The 19,190-nt window shown below is 50.0% G+C and overlaps 1 protein-coding gene across 3 annotated transcripts in view; it reads left to right on the forward strand.

Annotated features, from left to right (window-relative positions):
- Positions 1–14,055, forward strand: part of DSCAM (DS cell adhesion molecule) — a 580,894-nt gene extending 566,839 nt beyond the window's left edge. For 2 of the 3 annotated variants that reach the window (XM_084800819.1, XM_084800820.1), the window contains 2 exons: positions 2,937–2,999; positions 8,211–14,055. In XM_084800819.1, coding sequence (XP_084656945.1) covers positions 2,937–2,999; positions 8,211–8,566 — 419 coding nt within the window. In that variant the 3' untranslated portion in view covers positions 8,567–14,055. The remainder of the gene's footprint in view (positions 1–2,936; positions 3,000–8,210) is intronic. The other variant, XM_084800821.1, reaches the window with a different exon arrangement.
- Positions 14,056–19,190: the final 5,135 nt, after the last annotated feature.

Genomic DNA, 19,190 nt, shown 5'->3' on the forward strand with positions numbered 1-19,190 from the left:
ACTTTACCTTTTCCGTGAATTTGGGACAGCATTTGCATAGCTTCCCAGGTCCTGGATAACAAGGTTTAAGAGCAGCGTCAGGGTACAACACATCCAAGGATGCTCAGCCCTTACGGTGCATAGACGTATTTCTTCCACAGGACACACTCGCCTTACATTTTCCAATACAGATTCCATGTTGTAGGTGAGACAGCTTAGTGCATAAGACGGACTCTGCCAGGCTGGAACCCCTCAAGACGTCCCCGGGCCTCTGTACTTGACTGTGTTGCTTCAAGGGGTTCTCGAACTTTGAGCTGAGGGAAGGATTTCACCATGAACTTGCAAACCCCGGCCTTTCTGGTTCACCAGTGGCCACTTCACCAGGCTCACTGGGAGAAACGCCTGGGCTTTGCCTCTGGCCACTGTATGGCTGGCCCATCTTCCCATGGTACACTGTGAGAGACGGTGCCCTACACGGGTTGAATTTAGTATGTGCCATGTAGAACTGAAAGGAAAGAAGGCTCTGCTTATAGTTTTGTGAGCTTTCACCATCCACTCTGAGAGGCTCCCAACATCAGTGACATCAATTACTTGAGGAAGGGTGGTAATCTGCGGTGCAGGGGGGAGGGAGGGCTGCTGGTCACCCCCTACCCTCTCATCCACAGATGCTAACATCATACCTCCCTGCCCCGTCCCGCATATAATAATATTGTCACATATCCCCCAGTGCTTAGGTCAACAACAGTGAAGGTTCGCTGGCCTGGATGAGGTGCTTGTGGTGGATGACAGATGGCCTTGGTGGGGGGGGGGGGGGCAGCAGGGACGAGATGTGTGGGCTGACACACCCCACCCCCAGCTGCAGAATTCTGCAGCCGTTCTGATAGACTCTGCCTTCCCCTTTCCAGACTGAAATACACTCACACTTTGTGCATGAGTCTGAATACATTGAGAAAGCTCAGGAAGTTCCATAGCTAAAAGGAGGTAACATTTGCATAGAGCAGCTTTCACACCATCCACGCCATTGGGGCAGACAGGGGCCGAGGGCCCCCTTTCCTTGCTGGAGGATGACAGGCCCCAGCCTTCGGTGGGTGAGGGGCTGCAGTATCAAGAACCGTGTCTAGGAGGGGCCAGGGGACTGGACTGCATTTGTATGCTGGCTGGCTAGGAGAAGGGGATAAATCGATGCCGGCTTTGCTTAATCTGGACATTCGGAGACATAATTGTCACTGAAAGTCCCCAGAGGGCTGTGGCAGAGGATGAGAAATGAAGCATTATATTCAGAAAATAACACATAGCACGGAGTTAATGGCTAAATCACCCTCCTCCCTTGAGACACAGTCAAACCTGAGGCTTGTGCTCCTCCTGGAAGGTCAGAAGTGAGTGCAATTTGCCACCTATAGCAAGACCCAGGGGGAAAGGTGAGAAAGGGCACCTAGAATGAGTAATGTGCATTACCTTGCTGGGTCAGGCACATCTTTGAAGCCGAGAAGGGGCTAGTCCCTGACTGTAATGCACAGGCACTCCCAACACACACACACACACACACACACACACACACACACACACACACACATACACACACACACACACACACACACTCTCTGATGTCCCTTGAATTACAAAAGGCTTTTCTTCTCCACAGCTTTCCTCTACCTATGACCCCACCTTTAATTTTCATCTCTCTGTGTCTGTTTCCATCTTCCCTGTGGGTGTCCCATCTCTTTGATCTCTGTCTTCTCCTACTGTTCCTTCATCCAAACCCCTCCCCTCCCCCTCCCCCTCCCCCACCCAGCTCAGCATCTTCCCCTGTGCTTCAGCTTCCCTGAGTTTCGCTTCCCTGAGAGGGCCTCCTGTCCTGTGGTCCTGCTGTCTGACACAGGGCTGTAGAGCCCAAGAGCAGCCAGCGCAGGGGCTTGATGGGCACACGGATGTGCACTTCAAAACTGCCGGAGCCAACAGTGGATTGTGTTTCAGAGGCCCAGCTAGGACCCCAGGAGTCCTCTCTCCCTGCTTGGCTTGGGAAAGGGGTACTCGCTGGGCTGAGGTAACCCGGGGAGAAGCTATGCAGGTAGTGGGGTGCGCAGAGACGAAGGGGATGGAGGGGATGGAGGAGAATCCAGGTTGGATGTTCCTCTTAACATAGGCATGGGCGTCTGTGTCTCTGTCTCTCTCTGTGCCTCTCACTTTGTTGGCTGTCCGTGCTCCAAGTGCTGTCTTGTACTCAGCTCTTTCCTTGCCCCCTCCCACCCGTAGCCCCTGGGTTTTAACCTTCTGTATGCTTTTGACTTCATATATGAAAGGTTTGTCCAAGGGAAACAAAACAGAAAGAGGGAGGAAGAGGAGGATGGAAAAAAGAGGAAAATAGAGGGTGAGGAGGAAGATAAAGAGGAGGAGGAAGGAAGGAGGAAGGGAGGAAGAGAAGGTTAGGCCTGCAGGAAGCCAATTGGAGGAACCAAGGAAAAGTGGTCCCTGTGACACCACTGTCCCCCAAGCCACAGCGCAGTCTGCAGCGAGATTCTCCGCAGTGTGAGGATGAAGCTCAGACTCTAATGTCTGTGCAGCACCAGGTCCCTCACACAGGATGCTCACAGTGCACTGCCTGCCAGAGGTGGCACCGTAGTTTACAAACCATGGTGCACACACGGAGTCGAGAGCTGACCAGTGTGGGGTCAGAGAAGCCACAGGAAGCTGAGCCCAATGAGCCCTTCCTGCCTGCCGAGCCCTGGGTTGTCCTTGGGGCCACATTGACAGGGCTGGCTTCTGCAGGGGCTCTTGGCTCAGGCTTGGCTCTTCCCTTGGCTGATGGGAAAGGAGTGGGGTGCGTCTTCTGATGGGGAGACCACAAGCCCATCCCAGACAAGAAGAAAAGGTGTCAGTTCCACCCCCCCTGAAGCTTGCTGTGACAAGTCTTGGGACACAAAAACTTGGGAGCTTAAAACAGATTTATTCTCTCACAGTTCTAGAGACCAGAAGTTCAAAGTCAAGACACCAGATGACACATGTTCCTCTGAGGGCCCTAGGTAAGAGCACGCTCATGGCCAACCCCAGCTCTGCTGACGCCAAGCCACCCTGGGCGTATGACCCCACCATGCTGGCTCTGCTTCCATCCTCTCATGGCTCTGTCCCCTATGTCTCTGCCACCCACGCTCCTATGCCTGGCTCTCATAGAGACATATGTCACCGGATATAAAGCCCATATTAACTCCAAATGGTCATTTCTCAGGTCTCCTGGCCACGTGTCCATGGGGACCACTAATCCGCTGTCTCATCCTTCTGGTAGACCTCCATTTCTAAACTCCTGTCCTGCGGAGAAACCTGCATGCGAGCTACTTAATGGAATCATAGCCATTAAGTAGACACAAGGCCACCCGGTCCAGGTCTACACTAACCCTGTTTGGACTATCCTCCCAGCCTCCAGGATGCACTGTTGCCACTGGAATCAAGAATGGGTGTCTCCCACATGAGACAGATGGGGGGCGTACAGGGGGCAGGAGATTGTGTCAGTGTCCAGTAGTCACCCCTACCCTGAACTCTTCTCTTCCTAGAGCGGACATCTCAGTGGTGGCCTTGGTACGTGTGGGCATCTGAGGAACATAGTTCTAAACACCAGACTTCGAGACACTCCCACCTCCCAGCCGGTGTTTAAACTAGAGTGTGGGCTTAGATTTCCACGGACACGAAGTGCTGACGACAGGCTCAGCTCAGCACTGACCACCCTGGCGCTTCCTCCCCCACGAGCGCATGCATTATTGAGCATGTTCACTTGATACATTCGCACGGCTGACGGAGCTGCTCTGAGCACTGGTTGGAAAATGCGCTGTACCTTATGTTTGAAAAGAAAGAGGCCAATGACAGCAGCTTCACAAGCTTCTAAGTCCGTAAAAGCGTTGCCTATCAACTCTGGTTCCTTAAGAGATATTAGGTGTTCAGAGCCTACATGGAGACCTAGCTGTGGAGATCTTTCTAGATTCTTATGAAAGATCTACGTTTCTAACCATGCTTTTTTGGTTTTGACCTACTTAAAACCCTTTGGGTAACTACATCAAAAGTAAGAACTTTGATGCTAAGGGCAGAAATCTTGGGCACTATGTTTTAAAAATATTTATTTACATATTCACACTGTATGAGCCAAAGTGTGCGTGTGTGTGTGTGTGTGTGTGTGTGTGTGTGTGTAAGTCAGACCACAACTTGTGGAAGTTCTTTCTCTCCTTCTACCATGTGGGCCCTGGGAATCACACGCAGATCTCCAGGGGAGGTAACGAGTACCTTCCCTGCTGAGCAATCTTGCCATTTTGAACATGTTTGTCTTTGATATACCCAGTCCCAAACAAGAGCAATCTATAATCTGGTTGGGACTGAGATGCTATGGCCTTGTTGGGAATCAGATGAAGAGTAAATGGGGTGAAGACCAAGGTCCTAGCATATTACACATACACCAAGCATGCAAGATGGAGTCAGATCTCAGAAGTGAGCTCAGATCTTCTTACTTGGCATTTTCACATTTACCTTGGGGTAAATGCAATCCACCTGATCTCAAACACTAGGACAATAGGCTAAAAAAAAAACCTCACACAATTTAATAAAAGAGTAAATCGGTATAATTTGTTTATTTGACTTTGGAATAAACACTCATTTTTAGCAAATTGGAAATATATATATATATATATCACACATTTCAGATAGCATGAGTCCCTCACATTGAAAAATAGTTTTCTATCGTATTTATTTTGTGTGCATGTGTGTGTGGTGTGTTTTCATCCTTGCCGTCTTCATTAAGGCAGGACTTCTCCTTTGAGCCCAGAGCTTGTCAATATGGGGTCAGCTTGCACCAAAGAGCCTCTCTGCATCATAAGAGCTGTGGGATTACAGGCAAGAAGTCACATCCACCCATCACTCATCTGGGCTCTGAGGATCAAAACTCTAGTCTTCACAGTCATGTGGCAAACGGTTCCACTGGACCATCTTCCTGGACCTCTCTCTCTCCTTCCTAAATGGCATCTCTGTTAACGGTTTTGTGTTTGCTTCTACATAATTAGTCCAGAAGAACAAGAATGAAGATAAGGACCATAAAGTTTTCAAGACCATAAGGTTTCATTTTAAAACGTTAAATTCTTGGTTGATGTTTTGGGTTTTTTTGTTTTGTTTTGTTTTTTGTTTGTTTGTTTTTTCAGTGCTCAAAATTCTGTTCAGAAGGATAGGAGACTGTGTCAGATCACTCTAGTGGAGGGCCATGGTCAATTTGTTGAGTATTTTATAGATTTCCACAGGACTTGGTCTTATGCATGCAGTCAGGATTTTATGAGTCAGACTCAGAACTTGGACAGGGCATGTGGGTGACTGACATACCATGGTTTTTAATGAAACCATGTAATTCCTCATCAGTTCTTAGCAGAACGAAGAGAGCCCGGAGAAGCCAGTGAGGGGATGTAAGTGAATCTTCACACTGCCAAAACCAAGAGGCATGCCAGTGTGACACACAAGGAAATCACTTGACAAACTCCCAAAGAATAGGGTCATCCTTTCCCATATTCTGGGGAAAATCTCAAGATATTGGTATCATTCTTGAAAAGAGGAAAAGGTTATTTAAGTTGTGGTGTCAGTGCTTGCCTTGGTTTTATTTCTTTCTAGAAGCCTTATGCCATAAACTATGGTGGGTAGCATCCTGGTGACTGCTCAGTAGAGAAAGCATAGAACTTCCTGGGTGCTGAGTTTACCCCTGCTGTAGACAATATGGGTGGGACTTTGAACTTACAGGAAAATAAGGAGCCCTAGGAACACTCTGAAACAAAATAAGCAGGAATTTTCGGGCATTTCAGTCAGAAGGGGAGAGGGCTGAGATGTGCTAGGGACAGCATGGGAGATGCCCAATCCATCCAAACTCAACATGCCTGCAGCCAACCCATTGTCTGTCCCGCCATCTTTCCCCCAACACAGAACTTCATAATTAGTGGCTTGTGTTTTTATTTGATTCCGTTGATATAACCAAATACCAAAGGCGGGTTAAGTTTATGAAGAAAATAAGTTTTAACTCAGTGTTGAAAGCCTAACCCACAAAAAGCATAGTGCTGGCTCTCGTGGGGCCCATGGTAGATGGTGGAAATGTGACAAAAAAAAAGTCACCTCTCAGAACAGGAAGCACTTAGAGATTTGAGATCCTGTCTGTCATCTCCCAAGGTCCATCCCCAATTGTCCCAAGGATCTCTACTAGACCGCACCTCTTATAAAGACCTCAGCACCACACTGAGGCCAAGCCGCCAGTGTGTGGAGACATTCAAATCACAGTACAGCCCGCCATCCCCTATCATCTGAGCCTAAAGCCAGGAGGCAGCCCCCCTTCCCTTTCTCCAGTGCCACTTCACAGCTGCACAGACTTCGCACCAGCCGTCCATATCCCGTAGCTGTCCCATCCCAAGGTCAGGCATCCTGTCTCTCTTATCCGCACACTGTCCCACCCACTCTCTCACTTGGAGCTCCGCCTGCTGCCATCGTCCTCTCTGGCCTGAGATGCTCACTTGGTGTGTGTGCCAAAATAGCGACTTCCTGAGGCCTCAAGATGGGAAGGAACAGCCTCTCCCCTCGCCCCCCCCCCGGGGGGGTCATCTCAGCCTGCTGCCCTAACAGTCCTTGTCTATGTGGGTCTTGAAGTGACAAAAACAGTAAGCATGGGTAGGGCGGAGAGTGATCCGTGTGCCTTTCAGGATAGCAGAGACTAAATGCCAGGCTGAGCCCATCCCAAGCCACAGAGTACGGCTGCCTTTAGGGGTTCATCACAGCACCCTGACTCCTTGCAGGGGGTTCTGTAGTGGACTAATGGCTCTAGCCAGGGTCGTGGAGACAGGGGACAAAAACAAGTCAAAAGATACTATTAGAAATAGAGTAACCAGGAGAGAAAGGTATCAAAAGAGACATGTTTTAATATCTAGAAGGACGCTGACAATGTTAAGCAATATTGGACACACAGGAGAGTGGGGTGCTTAGGGGTTTGAGAGGGCATGAGGCCTGGCCTTTCTGACCTGGATTTGCAGGCTGCAGCATTTCACACTCAGGGTGCATATGTAAGTGCGCAAAGCTTCGGAAGTTCGTGCCTGGGGCCCAGAGGCTACAGAATAGAAAGGAGAATTATCAGTAAACAGATGTCACAAGCAGCTGGCCCCCCCCCCAAGTGAGGCTGGGGATAGCTCTGCCTTGTGAGGTGAAGAGGGGCTGAGGAGTGGTGGTCAGAGCTGCCCAGGCAGCTGGAAACCACAGAGCTGAGGCAGACGGGTGCCAATAGCATCACACATTGCCAGGGTTGAAGCCATGGCAACCGGAGGCCATGGTGACCTCCACGACGATGCCTTTCTCTGCTTGAAAGCTGCAGGTGCCATGTCAGACATTTCAGAGTTAAAAAGAAATGGATGGCGAGGCAGCCGAGACATGCAAGGGATGTGCTCGGAAATATCCTCATGGGGAATTCAGAGAGAAGAGCAGAGGATGAGGCAGGGACCGTGATGCAGACCTCAGAACTAGGAGAGCTGGAAGAAGCATAGAAGTCACTGCTGTCCTTACAAGACGGGACATCATGGGAAAAGGAGGAGACTGGGGAGAAAAAGCCTTAACTTCCCTGTCACCGTAGGAGGATCCCAGAGGAAAGGAAGGAGAGAAGAGGGTATGTTGGCATGACACCATGGAGGCCAAAGGAAGTAGAGTCACTAAGTAGTCTAAGCTGTTCTGAGCGCTGCCACAGCATGGCAAGACAGAGGAGATGAAGGAGGTGGTTGGGAGAGGCCTGGGTGAGAAGGGGGGCGGGGCTGCACGGCTTTCACCTCAGTCTGTCATGAACAACCGCGCAAGTTCACAGCGGCGGCTCAAGGGTAGCTTGAGCTGTCCCCTTTCCTAGCCACCCTTGACTCTGGCCTCCTGGCGCCTCACACTTCTAATCACATGTGGGGTTCGTATCCAGCAGACAGGCTGCCTCTGACGTAAGGGGGTCTGGACCTCATTAGCTCATCTCTCAGGCTCTCATACTGCAGAACTACAGTTAGCGCTCTGTGGCCCGTGGAAAGAGAAGTGTGAAGACCACTCCACTTGCCTTTCTGGAGTGCGCTCTAATGTGAGAAATGCCCCGCCCCGCCCTACCTCAACACAGTAGGAACTTTTTCTCTAGAGCAAAGTTCCCACTGTGGGTTCCCAAGGTGTTCTGGCCTGTTAAGCAAGTGAGGAAACTATTAACTCTCTGTGTTTGTCCCCAGGCGACCTCATACACCTGCCTCCATACCTTCGAATGGACTTCTTATTAAACCGGGGTGCACCAGGCACCAGCAGGGACCTGAGTTTAGGACAAGCGTGCTTGGAACCCCAGAAAAGTCGGACCCTGAAGCGCCCCACGGTCCTTGAGCCTACCCCTATGGAGGCTTCTTCCTCCACCTCTTCCACGAGGGAAGGACAGCAGGCGTGGCAACAAGGGGCCGTGGCCACCTTACCTCAGCGAGAGGGTGCGGAGCTGGGCCAGGCAGCTAAAATAAGCAGCTCTCAAGAGTCGCTGCTGGACTCTCGGGGCCACTTGAAAGGAAACAATCCCTACGCAAAATCGTACACCCTGGTATAACACAGGGCGCAGCTGGACAGCGGTTGTAAATACAATTTAAACGATCCAATCAAAGCTACCTTTTTTTTACGGAATTCCAATATTTATAATTAAAGAAAATTGCCAAAATATATTAAAAAAAAAAAAAAGAAGAAGAAGAAGAAGGGAAACACTGAAGCCACAGACAGTGCGAAGACTACTCTGCTTTTCCTCGGTCTGAGTGTGGGCTCCATCCGCCTGGGCATCTGATTTTTGGGGAAAGAAGTCCAGTTTTATGATTTTCACAGGCTATAGCATTTTTACTGATTTTCTACAAAGTGCATGGGGACTCATTAAACCTTCTGAACAGAAGACGTTCTAGCACACAAGAGTCAAGAAAGGAAATGGGGGGAAATTAGCCTATTTGTGAATTGAAGAGGAGCGTTGACATGGGGGCAGGGGACAGCTTCCGTCACCTTTGCACACCTCTCCTTCCCACCGGGAACCAGGCCCTCGGTTTGATTTTTCTGTCGTTTATTAGAATGAGTGCTGTCAGTGAAGGGGTGGGGAGGGGAAAACCCATTCTGTTTTCCTTTTGTTTATTTTTGAATTTGCGAGACACTCTTTGCATTTGTCTAAGCGAAATAAAAGAGACAAGGTGGTCTGCCTTTATTTGCATGTCCTGCTGATATCCCCTACCCATTGCTCAGGCCTCCTCCCTGCTCATACCGGTGTTTGTGAACAAAATGACTGGACCCAGTGCCCGATCTCGGGGGAAAAAAAGATGCTAAGTTCTGAACAGCTCAGGAGTCGCTGGGAAGAGACAAGATGACACAACTCGGCGGATGGAAACCAAACCAAAGGCAGCCTGGTCTCCACCCAGTATCCTGAGCCTCTCACTGGACTCAGGTCCTTGTCTGCTTCAGGACCTGCTCTCTGACTCATTAGGGTTGGCAGGCCATTTCCAAATCCAGTGCACTGCTCTTTGTCAATAAAGTTTTATTGGAAGAAGTCCAAAGGCCCTACGCTCCATCCGCATTGTCTGTGGTTGTTTCCGTGCTGTGATGTCAAGTTGGGTAGCAGTATGGCACACAAAGCCCACAGGACTCTCTGGCTCCTCACAAGACATGCTTGCTCACCCCTGAAGTTCCTTGTTGCACCCCTGACTTGACAAGCCCCGCCTTCCTTTTCCTGCCCCGTCTCCACTGTGACCGGCGGTGAGATTCACAGCAGACCATCTTCAGATCCGTTGCCTCCAGTCCTCTCTTTGGCACCAGAGAAAAATCAACCCATATACAAGGGTGTTCCTCTAAACTCCAAGCTTTTATTTTCCTTCTTCTCTGTCTAAATGCTTTGTCGTGGGCTCACCCAGACAGCGAGCCGACTCACAAACAGGAGGTACCATATCCCACATCCCTTGGCTCTTCCACAGTGTGCCTTAGAAAGAACCTGCCATCCTCTGAGGCAGCAAAACCCCGTTCTAGCTGCCATCCCTAACAGGGAGGACGACCCAGGTCTATCACTTTAGAGTTTTGGCATTGACTGGAACACCTGACCCAAGGTCCGTAGCTCTTCACTTCCCAGGAACACCACACACAAGTACTTCTTCAGATCGTCCCCACGTGCCCTCATGGAGTCCACAAGCAAAAACTGGTACAGTGACTACTGTCTGGAACCTGATTACAACACTCCCTGCCCCCTCCCTCCCTCTCCTTCTCCACCCTCCCTCCCGCCATCCATCTTCCAGGCAGAGTTTTTACCTCCTGAACACAGGCAGAGCAGGTTCAAGACTCTGTCACCACCACGCGACAGCTCTGACTTTAGGGGCTATGTGAATGTGAGGTGTGTGCAGCTTGCCATGGTTTCAGAGCACAATTTATTCTGGACATTCCACGAATGCAGAAGAATCAAGATGCTACTTTCTAGAGAGAGAGAGAAAGACCCTCACATTCATCGGTCTAAACGTTGTAGGGTTCCCACACTTGGAAGTTTATTCTTTTCAATTTCTTTTCCCCAAGATGTACAAAAATAAAAGATTCGACATGTCTGCTTCTGCAATGGATTTCTTGCAAGATTTCTGCCTTGAAAATGCTAATTAAAATGAATTCTACATGCAGCCACTGTATCAAACCTCTCCCCCCCACCCTTGCCTCAAATAGGGGCCGGATACTACTGTCTACAAAGAGGTATAGAGCTGTGAATTAAAAGGCCGTTATGACAGCAGTAACTGAGTTTTCCCTCTGTACCCTCCTGTCTCCATTCTGGTGTGTTTGGGGGAGGTCACTGGATTCTCTATGTCCTCACACAGGTCTATGGGAATGTAAATGTAGTGAAGTTGTATTTTCATTTTCTAAAGGAGTTACTCCAGCTCTCAGACTGATACAGTCTTCTCTTGGAATCGTCAGCTCTTGATCAATTCCTTAGTCTCTGCCTAGAAGCTATTGGGTAAATGGGGGAAGCGTTAGGTGGGGAACTGAGACTCCTTTCATCCTTCCAAATGACCGAAAAAACAGCCCCTCTGTAAAGTAAGCAAGTAGAGGTTCTTGTGAACCACACAGTGTCCTCCTCTTCTCCAGAGACCTTGGTACGTCTGTTTAGTTCACATGTCTACCTGATGCTCTTATTTTGAACCCACAACAAGGCTAGCAAAAAAGGATGTAAAATCTGAACAGTGAAATAGCATGAAACTAGCTATGAGTGTTCTGAGGTCCCCTTGGCACCACTGTGACAAGAGCCTCCTGTACTATCCTAAGACACAGGAAACACTACCATTGCTTACATGGCTCTTAAACAATTTCTCAGTTAAGGTCTTTCTGACATGGTGCCATGACACATGAATGACATGATTCCTTTAAAAAAATAAACAAACAACCAGGACATTCCGGGGAGTGATGCAAAGCACCCTGGGATTGGGAAGCCAAGGATTAGTTTGTCATTGTCCAGCTTTGGGCCTAGAAAGGTCTAAAGGTCTTAACAGCGGGTCCACATTGGAAAGTCTTACTTTAACTTTCTAAGATGACCTCGGCTCTTAGCTAAACATACTAACACTGAGGGCTCTGGAGGCTACATAGCTTCTCCTCTCGATTATTGATCCAAAATGATCGTCAAAGCATAGGAAAATGAAACGGGAGGAAAGGTTTTCCCTATTGTCTCCTAAGTCACATAGCTGCAACATTTAGGAAGGGCTCAAACCAGGAAGGAGCGCAGAAGTCTACTTTTGTCCAAGCACCATGACATGTCTACGCCCTTGTAAGACAGGACCACTTCGGGCAGACGGTAGCTGTGGGTAGGACCCTACTGACTGAAGAGGGTGGGCCTTGCTGACAGGAACCATCACAAGATCTAGGGCTATGTGCTGGGAGAGCGTCTTCAGTGCCCTGCCCACCAGGTGCCATATAGTCAGGAATGTTGTCCCAAGAGGAACTTTGGGCAAAACTTTTTGTTCAAGGAGGTTTAAATGGAAAGTGACCTTGAAAGACAGAGTCAGTATGTCCCTGGTGAATGAAGGTGAGTTTTCTTGAGGCTAATGAAAACAAAGTCCCCTCTTGCGACAAAGCCCTGGCAAGGGTAGCCGTATGCCATGTTCAGACCTGGGACTTCCCAGGCAATAGACAGAGAAAGTCTGCACTCGTGCTCTCACAGGTCGCTGAGATCCAGGAGGTCAGGGAGCACGACCTACCTTCCAAAGTCAGCACCATCTTACCTTCTCCATAGGACCCCCCCATTAGTCCCCCCCATCACACCACAGTAACCCAGTATCCCATGTCTACACTGGCTCTTACCCACTTACTTATTGTCATCTGGCTCACTGTGTAACTTATGCCACCTAAGACCATCCCCTCCATCCAGAGAGGAATTCGTCTTACATGCCCTGAGTCTTTGGTTTCCAGAATAGAGCAGTTAACACCCTAAGTTCAGAGAGTCCCAGCTATGACACGAACTCCCTGCACACAAACCATCACACAGCTGCAATTCCCTCCCTGTACTCTGGAGATGCAGGAAGCAGCTCAGACCTGAACCCATAAGTGCTTTGACTTTGGTGAAAGTGTTGGTCAGTTTTTTGTTTTACTGTTGCTCTTGTTGTTCCCTTTCTCTTCCCAACCTCTCACTTTCAGACAAATTATAAAACTTGAGGAAAGTGACTTTGAGAACCTGGTGGGGTGCTTGCTTTACCTCCCCCAAACAAAGCCTGTAAGCCTTTGTATCCAAGACACTTCAAACACACTGTGAGAAGAAAGATGTGTTTATCAGTCCTAGCTCTGTCTCCACAGAGAGGACAGAATTCTATTTCCAGGAGACAGCACTGGGGAAAATGTAGCAGGGCACACAATTGTGTGTGTGCACTGGTGGCTGTGTCAGTGAGCACAGCAGGGCCTGGATCCATCTGGCACCAGCGAACCAAAAGAATCAGAGTCTTGAAGCACCCTGTGTGAAGATGCTGGGTTGTACTTCCGGAGTTGGCTTATGTGGAGGGTCACCTACTGCTGAACTCTGTAGAGGGACCCATTTCTAAATACAAAAATTAAGCATGTCTTCTGAAGTCCCACTTCTCAGATGGAATGATGATGGCCCTACATTGTGACCCAAGAGTCAATGCCAGGCAAATGGGAGGCAGGACCTTGCATTGAGAAGGCGCGGTTCATGCAGCCACAAGCTCAACTCAATGGATACGCCTTCTACCTTCACAGCTCTCCAACCATCCTCGAGGGTGAGATATCAGTGTGCCTAACGCCAGCACTGTGGCCGGTCTCATAGCATCCCTTCCCCTCCGGGACTAACTTTTCTAGCTGGTTCTCTATGAAGCTCCATGTGTCTTGGATTAAAGGATGTCCCTTCACTTACTCATGAAACGAAAGATGATGCTCAATAATTTCAAGGTGCTGATACTCCAGTGAGCCGAGCCAGAGCCGTGCACTGAGCTGAGAGTTACGAGACGGTGCTTCCATGGAGGCTCATCAGAGCATGAGAGGACGGCGCGTCCCCACTGCTACATCACTGCCCACCCTCTTCAAAGACCTTCCTGCTTGCCTGCCTCATGTGCTCACTCTACAGAACACAACAGTTGCATGGACACTTTGAGATTTCGCACGGTACATGATATCACAGCAAAAAAGATACTTGGTGTGCTTTGCATACCCAGGTTCGACACCAGCACCCACACCTCCAGTAGCTCACCACGGGATGTCAAGCAAAGTCAACCGCTGTGGGCATCTCTGCATGGCTGGCTGGACCAGATCTTCAAATCCTGCCAACACCCCAGGGAGATAGATCTTCTCAGTATCTATGCCCCACAGTAAGTGTGTGAAAGTCATCGTGAGGCCAAGGCTACTTCTCATTTGTTTTTTGTTGATGGTGGTGGTAGTTTTGTTTTTGTGCTCCCAGCACTCCACACAGGCACAGCACAAGCAGGTAAATAAATGTTTTTAAGGTTCATTGCGGGGAAATTATGGGATGTAAAATGGTAGTCCAAATGTCCATGAGCCTGGTATAGAAAGCAGATTTTAACCTTTTTAATAAACTTGTAAACTGGACATCGTTGTTGTGTTTGCTTTATCTGTTTGTCTGAGACAGTGTAGACCAGTCTGGCCTCAAACTTGCAGCAATCCTCCTGCCTCAGCCTCTCAAATACTCAGATTATGGATGTGAGCCACCAAGCCCAACTTCTGTGTTTGTTCTTTATTGGGGGAGGAGACAGGAAGAAAAAGGAAATAGCAGTTTGGTTGATTGCAGGTTGAAGGCAACGGAGCCTTTACTGTGGGCTGCGGAAAACCTCACAGGCTGGTGCTGAAAAGAATAACCTTCCCAGGGGCCTGGTAAACAAAAGGTGCTCTGTAGGCAGAGCTCTGCTCAAACGCCACCCTTGGCAGTTCTTGCTGGATCCTGTATGTGATTATCAGTAGAAGTGACCGAAGGCACATGGGTCTGTCCAAAGTGGTGAGGTCCCAGTCACCCCCTCAGTCTACGGCCCCTGCCAATAAGATACCTCGCTTCTCTCCACTGGAAATGCAGACTGGAGGACCAGAACTGAGGCAGCGCCTGCGAGACCAGCACAGCAGAAGCCCAAACTGGTCCTTAGCAGGCAGGGCTCACCTTTCACGACAATTCCTAAATTCTCTTTCCTTCTCCTTTTGCTGTGTTCCCTCTGACCCCATGCCCTTGCTGACCACTGGGGACAGAGGACAGTGTTTTCCTGATGCCCACAACTGGTCTCTTCCAGGATCTGGAAGCAACTGCTCTCAAATCCCTGAATCCTTAAAGCCCCTGACTCCCTCACATCTGATATATAACAGTGATCAAATCTCACACATCAAGAAAAAGAAAATCTCCCCTTTTGCCTTGTAGACATTGCCCTTGCCTCACTTGTGGCTGGGTCATGGCACCCCTTTACAGCGCTCACCATAAGCCATGGCACCCCTTTACAGCACTCACTGTAGGTCATGGCACTGCTTTACAGTATTCACTGTAGGTCATGGACTCCTTTAAAGCACTCACTGTAGGTCATGGCACCCCTTTACAGCGCTCATCATAGGTCATGGCACCCCATTACAGCACTCACTGTAGGTCATAGCACTGCTTTACAGTGTTCACTGTAGGTCATGGCACCCCTTTACAGTGCTCACTGTAGGTCATGGCACCCCTTTACAGCACTCACCGTAGCTCAGGGCACCCCTTTACAGTGCTCATTGTAGGTCATGGCACCCCTTTACAGAGCTCACTGTGGGTCATGGCACCCCTTTACAGCACTCACTGTAGATCATGGCACCCCTTTACAGTGCTCACTGTAGGTCATGGCACCCCTTTACAGTGCTCACTGTAGGTCATGGCACCCCTTTAAAGCACTCACCGTAGCTCAGGGCACCCCTTTACAGTGCTCATTGTAGGTCATGGCACCCCTTTACAGTGCTCACTGTAGGTCATGGCACCCCTTTACAGTACTCACTGTGGGTCATGGCACCACTTTACAGTGTTCACTGTAGGTCATGGCACCCCTTTACAGTGCTCACCGTAGGTCATGACACCCCTTTACAGTGCTCACTGTAGGTCATGGCACCCCTTTACAGTGCTTACTGTAGCTCATGGCACCCCTTTACAGTGCTCACTGTTGGTCACGGCACCCCTTTACAGCACTCACCGTAGGTCATGACACCCCTTTACAGTGCTCACTGTAGGTCATGGCACCCCTTTACAGTGCTCATCATAGGTCATGGCACCCCTTTACAGCACTCACTGTAGGTCATAGCACTGCTTTACAGTGTTCACTGTAGGTCATGGCACCCCTTTACAGTGCTCACTGTAGGTCATGGCACCCCTTTACAGCACTCACCGTAGCTCAGGGCACCCCTTTACAGTGCTCATTGTAGGTCATGGCACCCCTTTACAGAGCTCACTGTGGGTCATGGCACCCCTTTACAGCACTCACTGTAGATCATGGCACCCCTTTACAGTGCTCACTGTAGGTCATGGCACCCCTTTACAGTGCTCACTGTAGGTCATGGCACCCCTTTAAAGCACTCACCGTAGCTCAGGGCACCCCTTTACAGTGCTCATTGTAGGTCATGGCACCCCTTTACAGTGCTCACTGTAGGTCATGGCACCCCTTTACAGTGCTCATTGTAGGTCATGGCACCCCTTTACAGAGCTCACTGTAGGTCATGGCACCCCTTTACAGCACTCACTGTAGATCATGGCACCCCTTTACAGTGCTCACTGTAGGTCATGGCACCCCTTTACAGTGCCTTGTAGGTCATGGCACCCCTTTAAAGCACTCACCGTAGCTCAGGGCACCCCTTTACAGTGCTCATTGTAGGTTATGGCACCCCTTTACAGTGCTCACTGTAGGTCATGGCACCCCTTTACAGTACTCACTGTGGGTCATGACACCCCTTTACAGTGCACACTGTAGGTCATGGCACCCCTTTACAGTGCTTACTGTAGCTCATGGCACCCCTTTACAGTGCTCACTGTAGGTCATGGCACCCCTTTACAGTGCTCACCGTAGGTCATGACACCCCTTTACAGTGCACACTGTAGGTCATGGCACCCCTTTACAGTGCTTACTGTAGCTCATGGCACCCCTTTACAGTGCTCACTGTAGGTCATGGCACCCCTTTACAGCACTCACCGTAGGTCATGACACCCCTTTACAGTGCTCACTGTAGGTCATGGCACCCCTTTACAGCACTCACCGTAGCTCAGGGCACCCCTTGACAGTGCTCATTGTAGGTCATGGCACCCCTTTACAGAGCTCACTGTGGGTCATGGCACCCCTTTACAGCACTCACTGTAGATCATGGCACCCCTTTACAGTGCTCACTGTAGGTCATGGCACCCCTTTACAGTGCTCACTGTAGGTCATGGCACCCCTTTAAAGCACTCACAGTAGCTCAGGGCACCCCTTTACAGTGCTCATTGTAGGTCATGGCACCCCTTTACAGTGCTCACTGTAGGTCATGGCACCCCTTTACAGTGCTCACTGTGGGTCATGGCACCACTTTACAGTGCTCACTGTAGGTCATGGCATGCTTTTACAGTGCTCATTGTAGGTCATGGCACCCCTTTACAGTGCTTACTGTAGCTCATGGCACCCCTTTACAGTGCTCACTGTAGGTCATGGCACCCCTTTACAGCACTCACCGTAGGTCATGACACCCTTTACAGTGCTCACTGTAGGTCATGGCACCCCTTTACAGTGCTCATCATAGGTCATGGCACCCCTTTACAGTGCTCATCATAGGTCATGGCACCCCTTTACAGTGCTCACTGTAGGTCATGGCACCCCTTTACAGTGCTCACTGTAGGTCATGGCACCCCTTTACAATGCTCATCATAGGTCATGGCACCTCTTTACAGCACTCACTGTAGGTCATGGCACCCCTTTACAGTGCTCATCATAGGTCATGGCACCTCTTTACAGCACTCAGTGTAGGTCATGGCACCCCTTTACAGTGCTCACCATAGGTCATGGCATGCTTTTACAGTGCTCATTGTAGGTCATGGCACTGCTTTACATTGCTCACTGTAGGTCATGGCACCCCTTTACAGTGCTCACCGTAGGTCATGGCACCCCTTTACAGTGCTCATCATAGGTCATGGCACCCCTTTACAGTGCTCACTGTAGGTCATGGCACCCCTTTACAGTGCTCCTCATAGGTCATGGCACCTCTTTACAGCACTCACTGTAGGTCATGGCACCCCTTTACAGTGCTCATCATAGGTCATGGCACCTCTTTACAGCACTCACTGTAGGTCATGGCACCCCTTTACAGTGCTCATCATAGGTCATGGCACCTCTTTACAGCACTCACTGTAGGTCATGGCACCCCTTTACAGTGCTCACCATAGGTCATGGCACCCCTTTACAGTGCTCACTGTAGGTCATGGCACCCCTTTACAGTGCTCACTGTAGCTCATGGCACCCCTTTACAGCACTCACCGTAGGTCATGACACCCCTTTACAGTGCTCACCGTAGGTCATGGCACCCCTTTACAGTGCTCACCGTAGGTCATGGCACCCCTTTACAGTGCTCACCGTAGGTCATGGCACCCCTTTACAGTGCTCATCGTAGGTCATGGCACCCCTTTACAGTGCTCATCATAGGTCATGGCACCCCTTTACAGTGCTCACTGTAGGTCATGGCACCCCTTTACAGTGCTCACTGTACGTCATGGCCCCCCCTTACAGTGCTCAGTATAGGTCATGGCACCCCTTTACAGTGCTCACTGTAGCTCATGGCACCCCTTTACAGTGCTCACTGTAGGTCATGGCACCCCTTTACAGCACTCACCGTAGGTCTTGGCACCCCTTTACAGCGCTCACCGTAGGTCATGGCACCCCTTTACAGTGCTCACCGTAGGTCATGGCACCCCTTTACAGTGCTCATCATAGGTCATGGCACCCCTTTACAGTGCTCAATGTACATCATGGCACCCCTTTACAGTGCTCCTCATAGGTCAGGGCACCTCTTTACAGCACTCACTGTAGGTCATGGCACCCCTTTACAGTGCTCACTATAGGTCATGGCACCCCTTTATAGCGCTCACTGTAGGTCATGGCACCCCTTTACAGCGCTCACTGTAGGTCATGGCACCCCTTTACAGTGCTCACTATAGGTCATGGCACCCCTTTATAGCGCTCACTGTAGCTCATGGCACCCCTTTACAGCACTCACCGTGGGTCATGACACCCTTTTACAGTGCTCACTGGAGGTCATGGCACCCTTTTACAGTGCTCACTATAGGTCATGGCACCCCTTTACAGCGCTCACTGTAGGTCATGGCACCCCTTTACAGTGCTCACTGTAGGTCATGGCACCCCTTTACAGTGCTCACTGTAGGTCATGGCACCCCTTTACAGTGCTCACTATAGGTCATGGCACCCCTTTACAGTGCTCACTGTAGGTCATGGCACCCCTTTACAGCGCTCACTGTAGGTCATGGCACCCCTTTACAGTGCTCACTGTAGGTCATGGCACCCCTTTACAGTGCTCACTATAGGTCATGGCACCCCTTTACAGCGCTCACTGTAGGTCATGGCACCCCTTTACAGCGCTCACTGTAGCTCATGGCACCCCTTTACAGCACTCACCGTTGGTCATGGCACCCCTTTACAGCGCTCACCGTGGCTCCCTCCCTGTAGCAGTGGATTTGTGCTCTTCCTCCTGGGTTC

The sequence above is a fragment of the Acomys minous genome (assembly GCF_964271855.1).
Source record: "Acomys minous genome assembly, chromosome: 11".
Taxonomy (NCBI): domain Eukaryota; kingdom Metazoa; phylum Chordata; class Mammalia; order Rodentia; family Muridae; genus Acomys; species Acomys minous.